General features: G+C 44.3%; 1 protein-coding gene across 10 annotated transcripts in view; it reads left to right on the top strand.

The window, feature by feature from the left end:
- The first annotated feature begins 10042 nt into the window (after positions 1-10042).
- The window catches only part of TNIK (TRAF2 and NCK interacting kinase), a 411284-nt gene continuing 409161 nt past the window's right edge, over positions 10043-12165 (top strand). For all 10 annotated transcript variants that reach the window (XM_059920518.1, XM_059920526.1, XM_059920525.1 and 7 more), the window contains exon 1: positions 10043-10428. In XM_059920518.1, coding sequence (XP_059776501.1) covers positions 10372-10428 — 57 coding nt within the window. In that variant the 5' untranslated portion in view covers positions 10043-10371. The remainder of the gene's footprint in view (positions 10429-12165) is intronic.

The raw sequence follows: 12165 nt of genomic DNA, 5'->3' as shown, positions 1-12165 counted from the left end.
TAAAGATCCAGCTGGGCTACTTCTCCCCTCTCCCAGCTCCGGGCTAACCTGTGGGCCTATGCCATTCAAGTACATGGACATGAACTAAAAAGCTGGAAATTATTTTGTGTATGGTGGGGTAAGGGAGGCTTAGAATCTAAAATTAAACAGGATACAGTTCTGTAGAAAAGTTCTGTAGAAAAAGTGGGAACTAATTGAGATAGCCAGCAGGAAGCAACGTACCACAGGCTTTTGACATGGTCCAGACAGGCCCTGGTGGTCAGAATAGATGTCCTTTTATCATTTCTATTAAAGTATGTGTGGTCATTGACCAGACATGTATGGAATGCTAACTGTTGCAAGACACTAGGTTAGGTCCTAAAAATATTAAGGAAAAATCAAGCTGGAAACTCCATTATTCGGCTAGAATATAATTCAACTTAAAACTGCTTTAGGATTTAAGAAGATCAAGCAACTCCCAAAAAAATTATAAACAAACTTTTACAGTAAATATTGAAAGCTTACAGCTGCATATTAAAATTTCTATACATGTTTGTTGCCAGAAGTTTCTCAAAAAATGAAAACAGAAAATGCTGTTTTGAAAGGGCTTGCCAAATTTTTAGTAAAAATAGTTTTTTGTATTTGGGGAAAGTGTAATACTGGTATTTTAGATCAAGTGTTGTGTTCGTCTTTTAGATTAAAAGGTGCTAGATAATTAGGAAAATTGCTCTGAACCCATTTAATACAAAAAAGATATAGTCACTTGGCATTATTATTCCGAGCTAACTAGGTTAAAAAAAATCTATCTGGAACAAGAAATGAGAACTATAAAACAACTGTATTATTTTTCTTTTTTCTTTTGATCTCAGGCAGTTCAACTCCAGGGACCATGCTTTTCACCTCAGATCATACTATATGGAACACAGTATATGGAATTTCAGCCTCCTAAACACTTTGAGGTCCATCATGGAAAGGGAAGGAAGAAAGGGTAAGAGAGAAAACCAACTGGAAAAGAAGAAAGAATGCCACCAAAGGCCAGATATGGGGTTTCTGTGAGGCTAAAAACAGTGGTATAGTAGCAAAGGCTACCAGGAAGCTCAAAGGATAGGCTGTGCAGTTGGACAATGGGAAGTTGGAGTTTTATTCTCTAAGGCAGAGCTGTTTAAGACGATGATAAATTTCTGATTGGATCCCTAGGAGTAAGTTTAACTGCCCGGAGAGATTAAAGTGATTCTAGTGAAGAAGGTCCAAGAATTGTGAATCTATTTAGATAAATCTGTGACATGAATACTGATATCTCTTAGTAATGTGGTCTGAGAATGTGGTATCCATAACTGCTGCCTTTTGGAAATCATGAAACCTTGTGCCTTGTAACCTGGTCAAATTTTATCAATTTCCTATGGCAGATTTGTGTATTCTTGGGTTATTGGTGTTGTTTTGCTTTGCTTTTACACACTCTGATTCTAATAAGGCAATTTAAATATTTATTCTTATTGAGATATGTTTGTGCTTACGCCTGATACATTATTCTTTGGTTGAAAGCAACAGCATAAACCAACTCTGGTTAACATGAACAAAAGGCAAAGATACTGAGGTCAGAGAATTGATTGTATGGCTGGAAGGATGTGCTAGGCTTTAGTTTCCAAAATTACTGCAACAATTTCTTCTGCCCTACATGCTTTTCTACAGTGTGACTGAGACACTCCTCCCATCGAAAGGTGGGATGTTTGTGTCTTCCTCTTGAATCTGCGTAGATTTGTGACAATGGTGGAAATGAACTCACATGACCGCTGACGTTAGGCAGTCATGACGCTAGGTGATAGAGCTTCTGTCTGGTTCTCATGGGACGCTTGTTCTTGTAACTCAGCCACCATGCCATAAAGAAGCCTCAACAGCCCATGGAGAGACCAACGTGGAGAGGAACCAGACCTTCCAGCCACCAGCCTTGGTGGCCTCAGCGCATAGCCCAGGACCAAATCTGCTAGGTACATGAGTGAGCCATTTCAGAAATGGGTTCTCCAGCTGTAGCTGATGCTCTGTGGAGCAAATGAAACTTTCCCATCAAACCCTGCCCAGATTACAGATGTGTGAGCAAAAGAAAGAACTTGTTTTATTCACTAAGTTTTGAGGTGGTTTGTTACACAGCAAGAGATAACTAGCACAGAGACCACGCTTGGAAATGGATTGGAAAAAGGCAACTTCTGAGAAATAGGAAGGAGGAAAGGACTCTAGTAAACACCTTATGGGTAGGGCACCACAATTGGAATGAATGGTCACTAACCATTTTCAGTCTGTTGCCATTCTTCTCAACTTCCAGGTTTCTGTGAAGGGTCCTTCTACTGTTCTGATTTCAGACACCTATCACCCTTTGGATACCAATGGGCAGAAAACCCAAGGAACAGCTCCAATATCTGTAACCAAGGGGAAAGAGACAATTATTCAAAAGGAAATATGGATACAGGAAGTTGAATTAGGGTTGTTTTTTTTTTTTTAAATCACAGCTGTGGCAAATTACCACAAACCTAGTGGCTTTAAACAGCACAAATTTATTATCTTACAGTCTGGAGGTATGAAGTCAAAAGGGGTCTTACTGGGCTAAAATTATGGTGTCTGCAGGGCCACATTCCTTTCTGATGGCTCTAGAGGGGAACCCATTTCTTTGCCTTTCCAGCTTCTAGAGCCTGCCCATATTCCTTGGCTTCTGTCCCCCTTCCTTCATTTTCAAAGCCAGCGATGTTGCATTTCTCTGTGTCTTTCTTCCATTTCATCTCTTCCTCTAATTTTGATTCCTCTTCTGCCTCCCTCTTTCACTGTTAAAGACCTCTGTGATTATATTGGGCCCACTTTGCTTAATTCAGGATAATCTCCCCATCTCAAATTCCTTAATTTAAGCACACATGCAAAGACCCTCTTGCCATGTAAGGTAACATACTCACAGGTTCTGGGGATTGGAACATGAACATCTTTGGCAGGGGGAGGGCATTAGTCTACCTACCGCAGGATACAAAAGCAGAAAGGATGCTGAGTGGGCCCCACCACTCCACAAGCATGTCCTTTACACTACATATTCTGGTTTATATTTTTTCTTTTCTTCATTTAACTTGAATTCATCAAGTTATCCTTTGTTCCTTTTTTTTCTATTCAAGTAGTTTATAACTTACACGTCTATATTTGCCTATATGGTGACACATATTTATCTTGCATAATTGACTTACATTTTTTCTGTGTTTAGAGAAAGTATATATATACATCTCCAAATAAGACAAAAATCTTAACATGCTTTTCTCTCTCTCCTTTCCCTTTATCATGGTGATAAGATTATTTTAGTTTTAGATTATCATTTTTTCTTTTTACTTTATGAATCAGCAGTAAAACTTATTAAAAGTTTTAATTTTTATTTTCCATAACAGGAAGTGTTTGGTTGCACAAAACAAGATACACAACTAAAAGGAGCTTAAATAAAGAGAGAAAAACTTATGTCACATAAAAAGAAGTTCAGAGGTTGTTCCTGGATTAATTTAGTGGCTCAGTGATGTGATTAAGGATCCAAGTGCTTTTCATATTCTGCTTTTTTTCTCAAGCTCATCCTAACCTGGTGATGGTTAGGAAGATGGCTGCTACAGCTCCAGCTATTAGTTATCTACTGTATTAGTTATCTACTGCTGCATAACAAATCAAGTGGCTTATAACAACAACATTTATTTATTTATTTATTTTTTTATGGCTGTGTTGGGTCTTCGTTTCTGTGCGAGGGCTTTCTCCAGTTGTGACAAGCGGGGGCCACTCTTCATCGCGGTGAGCGGGCCTCTCACTATCGCGGCCTCTCCTGTTGCGGAGCACAGGCTCCAGACGCGCAGGCTCAGCAATTGTGGCTCACGGGCCCAGCTGCTCCGCGGCATGTGGGATCTTCCCAGACCAGGGCTCGAACCCGTGTCCCCTGCATTGGCAGGCGGATTCTCAACCACTGCGCCACCAGGGAAGCCCAACATTTATTATTTATCATGGTTTCTGTGAGGCAGGGATTTGGGAGCAGCTTGGTTGGATGGATCTAACTCAGGATCTCTCATGAGGTTGCAGTTAGGGCCAGGAGGGATTGTAGTCATCTGAAAGCTTGACTGTGCTGGAGGATCCCCTCCAAGGAAGCTTACATGGCTGGCAAGTTGCATGAATGTCTGCAGGACACGGTAGCTGGCTTCCCCTAGAGCAGTGGTTCTCAACTGGGGGTGATTTCGCTTTCTAAGGGACATTTAGCAATGTCTGGAGACATTTTTGGTTTCCCCAAAAGGAAAGTGTTATTGGCATCTGGTAAGTAGGGACCAGGGATGCTTCTAAACATCCAACACTGCACATGACAGCCCCCTACAACATGAGTTCTCAGGCCCAAAATGTCAATAGTGCTGAGGCTGAGAAACCCTGCCTTAGAGCAAGTGACCCAAGAAAACAAGGTAAAAGCTGAAATGCCTTTTATTACCCAGTTTTTATTACCCAGTTTTGGAAGTCCTCTGTATTCTATGTTGGACGGAACTACACAAGAGCATACACCAGGAGGTGAGGTTCACTGGGAGCCACCTTGGAGGATGGCTGCCACAGGCAGGAGGCTTTTCCTGGTCTTCCTCTCTTCTCTTGCTTCCTTCTTTTCTTCTTCTTTTTTTTTTTTTTTTTTTCAGTTTTTTAAGAGGGAAACCATTCTTATACCCCCCTTTTATTTACTTAGTGTTGCATGATATATCCATGTCTAAACCAAGCATTAGGAGAGAGAATAGATAACTATGATGAGTGTAGACTAGTTAACATTCATTCTTTCTCTGGGGCTGGGGAGAGCCCATATTCTTGAAACACATGGAGGATAAATTCTCAAAATCAGAATTTTGCTGGTAAGGAAGAATGAGAATGACTTTGAGCGGGTAACAAACAGAGTTTGCTACTTTTGCTTACCATTGTCTTTTGTATTGCATGATTTCTTTTTTTGATTCAGTTTTCCCTTTGGTGGAATACACTTTTCAATAATAATTTAAGAGATGATCAACCATTTGAATCCTTATGTATCTGAAAATACGTCATTATTTTGTATTCTCTCTGAAATGATAGTTTAGTTGGGTAGAGAATTCTGAGTTAAAAACAATTCCCTTAGACTACTTTGTTCCATTTTCTACTAGCATCCATTGTTGCTGATGAGAAGCAGGTGATCTGGTGAGAATTTCCTTTGTATCCTTGATGCTCTGAAACTCCTTCATGATGTGTTCAAGTGTGATGCTTTTTACTTATACACTAAATGAGAGCTTTTAACCTGAAGATATTGGAACGTTTTGTCTCATGTCTTTGAGTATTTCCTTCCATCCATTCTCTAGCTCTTGTTAGAGAAATGTTGAAACGTCTGGATTTATTCTCCATATTAATTAAATTTTTGCTCATTGCTTTATCCTTTCTCCTGAAATCTAGGAGAAAACTGGGCCCAATCTTCTAGTTTACTAATTTACCCTTCAGTTCAGCCTAAATCAGTATAGCATGGTGAGTAAGAGCCTGAGTTCAAATTCTGGTTCAACCATTTATTACTGTGCTGCCTTCAGTAAGTTAATTAACCTTTCTATTTTTCGGTTTACTCATCTGTAAAATGAATATTCTAATAATATTGCCTATTTTGTAAGATTATAAAGATTAAATATGTTAATACATGAATGCTTATAAGAGTATCTGCAGCACAGTATTAGTTATTACTGTCCAACTCATTAAAACATTTCAATAAATAAATTCTTAATTAGTCCTCTAACTAGTTTGCTTTCATAATAATCTGATTGTTTTATGAATGTAAGATTCTGCATTATCCATCTGAGGGTAAAAAATATATATATAATAAAACCTATTTTTGCTCCATTAAAAATAACTTGGAGCTTTCAATTTGTTTATTGACTGAAATCAGTTTCTGTCTTGGACATCCCTGGTGGCGCAGTGGTTAAGAATCTGCCTGCCGGGCTTCCCTGGTGGCGCAGTGGTTGAGAGTCTGCCTGCTAATGCAGGGGACGCGGGTTCGAGCTCTGGTCTGGGAAGATCCCACGTGCCGCGGAGCAACTAGGCCCATGAGCCACAACTACTGAGCCTGTGCGTCTGGAGCCTGTGCTCCGCAACAAGAGAGGCCATGATAGTGAGAGGCCCACGCACCGCGATGAAGAGTGGCCCCCGCTTGCCGCAACTAGAGAAAGCCCTCGCACAGAAACGAAGACCCAACACAGCCAAAAATAAATAAATAAAAAAAAAAAAAAAAAAAAAAGAATCTGCCTGCCAATGCAGGGGACACGGGTTCGATCCCTGATCCAGGAAGATCCCACATGTCATGGAGCAACTAAGCCTGTGCGCCACAACTACTGAGCCCACGTGCCATAACTACTGAAGCCCACGAGCCTACAGCCCATGCTCCGCAACAAGAGAAGCCACTGCAATGAGAAGCTCACGCACCCCGACGAAGAGCAGCCCTCGCTCGCCACAACTAGAGAAAGCCTGCACACAGCAACGAAGATCCAACACAGCCAAAAATAAATAAATTTAAAAAAAAAAAAGAAAGAAAGAAATTAGTGCCTGTCTTTCATAGTAATAGATTTCCACGAATGATTGGTGATTGGTCTACTCAGTGTCTGGAAATCTCACTTGCCTATCTGTGGTACCACTTCTAAGTCTGAGTGCTTGCTTTGCTGATTGCGGTAGGAAGAGGGGCAGGACAGGGCATGGTGGAGGTCAGGCGATGGAAGTATGTATAGTTTACCTTCAGCATGTGTGTGTGTGTGGTCTCATTTCTCCTGGAAATTGGTGGTAGTCCCTTGGGGTGATACCTTGTTTCCTTGGCCCAAGCACCCATTAGTAACAATCCAGACTTAATGATTCCAAACATTTAGCAATATTTGCTTAAGATCTCTTTTCAAAAATAAATTTATTTATTTTATTTTTGGCTGTGTTGGGTCTTTGTTGCTGTGCGCGGGCTTTCTCTAGTTGCGGCGAGCAGGGGCTACTCTTCTTTGTGGTGCACGGGCTTCTCATTGTGGTGACTTCCCTTGTTGCGGAGCACAGGCTCTAGGCCCACGGGCTTCAGTAGTTGTGGCATGCAGATTTAATAGTTGTGGCTCATGGGCTCTAGAGCGCAGGCTCAGTAGTTGTGGTGCACGGGCTTAGTTGCTCCGTGGCATGTGGGATCTTCCCGGACCAGGGCTCAAACCCGTGTCCCCTGCATTGGCAGGCGGATTCTTAACCACTTCGCCACCAGGGAAGCCCTAAGATCTTTTTAAAAAAATTAAATTAGATACCATTGTTGGAGCCTCCTTTGTGCTTTCCCATACTCTTTCTCTTCTTCCCTTCTCACTGCCCCGAAGTTCATGCTTCTGTATCCTTCCTATGTCCATGCTTTTTGTAGTTATCTACATATTTAGACAGACATAAACAGTGTATCATATTGTTTTGCAGGCTTTCAAACTGTACATAAATGATAACAATTCTTTCAACCCTTCAGATTACACCAGGAAGAAAATCTCACTTTGGTCAAGTTTTGAATGCCTTTTCTGGCATTTGCTAATCTCTCTTTTAACAAATTAAAGATTCAGGGTAGGTAGTTACTTAGAATTTAATAATACTGTTTTATTTTCCAATGTATTTATTGTAATGATTTCCTTCTATTTTTTAGCAGGTGTTGCTAGCTTTCCATCCACAGTAGTGACTTATGTTTCCTTTTAAGTTAAATATGAGAAAAAAAGAAAAGTGTTGATTTAAAGAAAAATGTTAAGTAACTAACAACTGTCCAGGAGGTTTACAGATATGGCAAAACATTAGTTTTTACAGAAATGGCTGAAATTTGATATATACTCGACCTAAAAAATAAAGTTCAAGTTCCTTAAATGGGTGTGCAAAGCTCTACCTGATCTGACCTCTGCTTTCCTCCTCAGCCCAGTCAGCACAATTACTTCACCTCCAGCACAAACTGCCTGGAGTTTCCTCCTTCCCTTACCAGCTGGAGGGACCTTGACTATTGTAATCTCTCCTTTTATGGTATTTCCTGCAACCAGCATCCCTGCCTCCACCTGACTCTCTTATCATCCTCTCAGGCTCCTAGGAAGCCCTCCCCCACTTAGTACACACCGCTGTATGGAATATACGGTTTTCTAATCGGATTCTAAACCCAAGGGTAGAATTTAGTGCCAGTATCATGACATCCTTATGTCCTGAACAGCTGATTAACGCTAAAAGAAATGACCTATTTGTGATGTTTCAAATAAAATTGGGGGTATAAAATGAAGGTTCCCCTTGAAAAAAATGTTTACCTCATATTTCATATGCTTGGAGTTTTAAAAATAGTTCTGTTCATAGATATCAATACCTGATCTCAATTATTTTCTTTCAATACTGAGACAATACATTAACTTGTCATCTAGATTAAGGGTAAAAAAGGCACAGAGAAAGGAAAAATAAGGGCAATGAGAAATGATAGGTTTTTATGTCATTTCGACATTACTTGGTGGCTTAGTTACTACCTCGAGCTGGATGATTTTATAAGAAAATGTGAGATCAAATCAAATGTTTTGAATATGACACATTTAAACGTTTGACGTTTTAATGGCAAAAGCTCCTAAACTGTTATGGCCACTGAGATGTTGGAACAATTTTCAAGTTTCATGATGCACGATGCATATAAATAAATACAATATTATTAACAAAAACAGCAGACCGCATACCGAATGCTGTTTGAAAGTCTTCTAACGTCTGCAGTCCTGAAGAACTAACTACATTGGGTTCTGTTCATTCATTCAAAAGCATTGTTCTGAAGCTGATATTCATACCACACGACTAAAAAACCCTTACGACACTTGGCCAGAAGAAAATTCTCATCTTAACAGAGGTGCAGATAATGCTTTCGAAGCTACTGCTGTATTGGGAGAACAGTTCAATTTTAGCGTTTCATCCTATGTATTTCGCGTGGCCAAGGCCGGACAGGAAGGGCTGTGCGAGGAGGTTGGGGGAAGTGACTTGACACTCCAGATTACAGAATGTCAGGTTTACCACTGTAAACGTACAGCCTATAAATGAGAATGCGGGTGGAGTGAAATCTCTCTCACGCCGTACATCTTCTGGGTTACATCTTATCCGCCAGCCAAACTTTCTCTATCAATCTGGGTAGGTCAGCCAGAAAGGACGATGCAGGGTCCTGAGGCGGCGTGTGCTGCCTTACCCAGTATTGCCTTCCGAATTACCTGAAGCATTCAAGCCATTGCACCCAGAGAACAATCCTCGTTTCAATTCGGTCGTTTCCGTGGGGGAATTGCGGTACGGGTAGGTCCTGGGTGTGGCGAGGCCAAGAGGGAGCTCAGAGCTCCCAGCTTTCCCGCTTTTCGCAAACCTTCCCAGCCCGGAGGCGGCGAGTCACCGGCCCTCGAGAACTGCCATGCGGGGTCCCGGGGGCCGCAGGAGGACCCGACCCAGCGGCAGTTGCAAATTGCCGAAGCGGGGGTCTGGGCGCCCGGCGCGAGTGCGCTTCTCCCCCATTCGTTCCGCGGCTGGAGGCGGACCCCCTTCCTTGCACACAAGTCCTTATATGCACCGGTTGCAGCAGCCCGCGCTACTCCAGCCCCACAAATAATTAATGGGGGAGGGAGGGCGTCGCTCTTTTCCTTTTTCCCTCCGGATTTTTTTTCAACGTTGGAGCATTTGAACCCTGCCGAGAACCCCTCAAAATGCGACTGAAGGGCCATTTTGCTGCAGCGCACGAATTGGACACACAAAAATAAAGTCCCCTTGTCCCTACGATAAGCACGGCAGGGTTCAGGAACAGCTCTTTAAATCCAGCCCGATTAGCCCGCAAAACCTGGGCTGAAAGGGTGCGCGCCCCTCCCCCATCCACGTTGGTGCAGAGGGACCGGGTCAGGAAGCGCGGCCTCTCCCCAGTAGGAGACCACGCCTCCTCCGCCTCTTCCCCCCCGCCCCCTTTACTCCTCCCAGGAAGCGGTGATAGACAGTTCTGTGTGGTTCTCCACCCCCACCCACCCCCAGCTGAGTGGAGGAGTTGATGTGTCTCATTATAACAGCCAGTGCAGCCGCCATCCACGCACAAGCAAAGAAGCATGTCCCATTTAAATACACCCACGCAGCCCCAGCGCCCTTAGCTGCTCAGGGCGCGCAGCCCACACGCACCGCGACTCCGGGCTTGGAGATCCGCGCAGAGGCTGGGCTCCCGGAGCCGGCGGACTGACGCGCGGAGGATCGCGATCAGGCGCTGTGGGGCCGGGGTGGGCGGGGGAGGCTGGGCCCCGGGCCTCTGGCGCGACACCCGCATGAGGACGCGAGTGAAATAGACCGAGGTGGAATTTTCAACGGGGAATCTTCGGGGTGGTTTTGGTCCATTTCTCCCGCGAAGAAGTCGACATGGCGAGCGACTCGCCGGCTCGCAGCCTGGATGAAATCGATCTCTCGGCTTTGAGGGTGAGCGGAATATGTTTTCTGATTTCTTTCCAGTGTTTTGGGTCAGGGTGAATGGGCTCGGTGCGTGGAACTGGGGCTCGGGCTGGTGGGCAGAGGCGGGCGAATGCGACGCGAGGGAACCTGGATTCTCGTTTAGATTCGGGGGTTGCTGAGGTGCTCTTGGCTAAGCACCCAGAGCAGGGGCTGTGCGGTACGTGTCCTCCTTTGGTGGCAGCCAAAGCTCCCCTGAGAACTCGTGGAGCTTATACCAGTTTCATCGTAGACCGGTGTAAGAGCATTAAAATGAAAGGCTCGTGTGTGTGTGCGTGCGTGTGTGTGTACACAAGCCCCGGGTAGTCGTCTAGTGCCAAGGCTCTAGACCCCACTGTCCCTTTCTGCAAAAAGAATAACAACAGCGCGAATGAAGGCACTGGTCCCTCACGTTTTCTAGCTACCTGCTAGATGACATTGTGAGCCTGGCTGTCCCCGCGAAGCCGAACCTGCCGCTCCAAGGGGGCAGCTATTGCTATGCTGGTCTTGTAGCTGGCAACTGCCTCCCCTTCCCCCCCTTTTCTGCCGTCGGCGCCCCGACTCCCTCTCAGCGCTCTCTTAAACGCAGGTCTGCCGCTCACCTTTATTTATCGTTTTAACTCAGCCCTGCCTGTGCTTTCTGACTTTGTGGCTGTGACATTTCAGTTTTATGGCTGAACTTAAGCAGGTGAAAGGGATGTGTTCTCTGATTTTCCCCAATCAGACCGGAACTCCTGGGAGTGTGAGTGTGTGTGCGTGCGTGTGTGTGTGTTTTCTCTGTGTCTGTGGCTAGTCCTTTGTAAAGCACCTACCCCCACCCCCCTCCAGACCCCCTGGTTTGCATTTACCCTCACGTGAATTGCCTCAGACGCCGTTTCATTGTATTGACTAAGACATCACTGATATAGAATCCATTTTGCTGTTGTTTTGAGATCGAAATACCAGGAATCCTAGTGCAGCCTCGACGCCTCCCCACCCCCCAAGCCCAACACACTCCTTCGGGGAAGGGGGCAGAGCTTTCTTGCGATGTTAATTAGATGCTGCCTGCCTGGAAGCGGGGGGAGGGGTGTGGGTGGCAGCAGCAGCGGGGGTCTGAGAAGGATGGGCTACCAATCTTAGCACGGCTTTTTCCTCTCTTGAACTAAAAATAAATTTTAAAAAAAGCGATTGTATATACATGAGGCAGGGAGGGTCGGTGAGACCGAATTGATGGTAGCTCTCAACACAGAGACAGGCAGGATGGGTGAAGCTTGGAAGTTCACACGCCCTCCTGAAGAATACATTGTTAGATGCTAAATCTTGGGGTTGTATACCTGAATCTTCAGTACTTGCCTTGACATTGCCTTCTTCTCCACTGTTATTTTAAAGAACTACCTTTATGGTCAAAGTGGTACTTTTTCTTTAGTCTCGTTAATCCTCTCTCTCCTGACCTACCCTCCTCTTTTTAACTCCTCCCCCCCTTCTCCTTAATCCTTCCATCTCAGAGGTGAGGTTTCTGGGAGGCAGCCAAGGGGCTGAGAAGGAGCAGAGATGCCATTTGAAATGGCTTTTTTTGATAGTTGGTTAGCAAAAGCTCATTCATGCGTTATTACAGTAAGCTATTTCCTTGGCGCCGAAAGGCCACATTCAGAACCCGCTGCCCCCTGGGCAGCTGGGGGTGGAGGTTGGTAATGGGGTGGGTGCTTTGGCCAAGTCTGTGGCTTCCTGCTTTACAGACTGTGTGTGTTC

Source organism: Balaenoptera ricei, chromosome 4 (assembly GCF_028023285.1).
Source record: "Balaenoptera ricei isolate mBalRic1 chromosome 4, mBalRic1.hap2, whole genome shotgun sequence".
NCBI lineage: Eukaryota > Metazoa > Chordata > Mammalia > Artiodactyla > Balaenopteridae > Balaenoptera > Balaenoptera ricei.
This window is presented reverse-complemented; position numbering and strand designations above follow the sequence as displayed.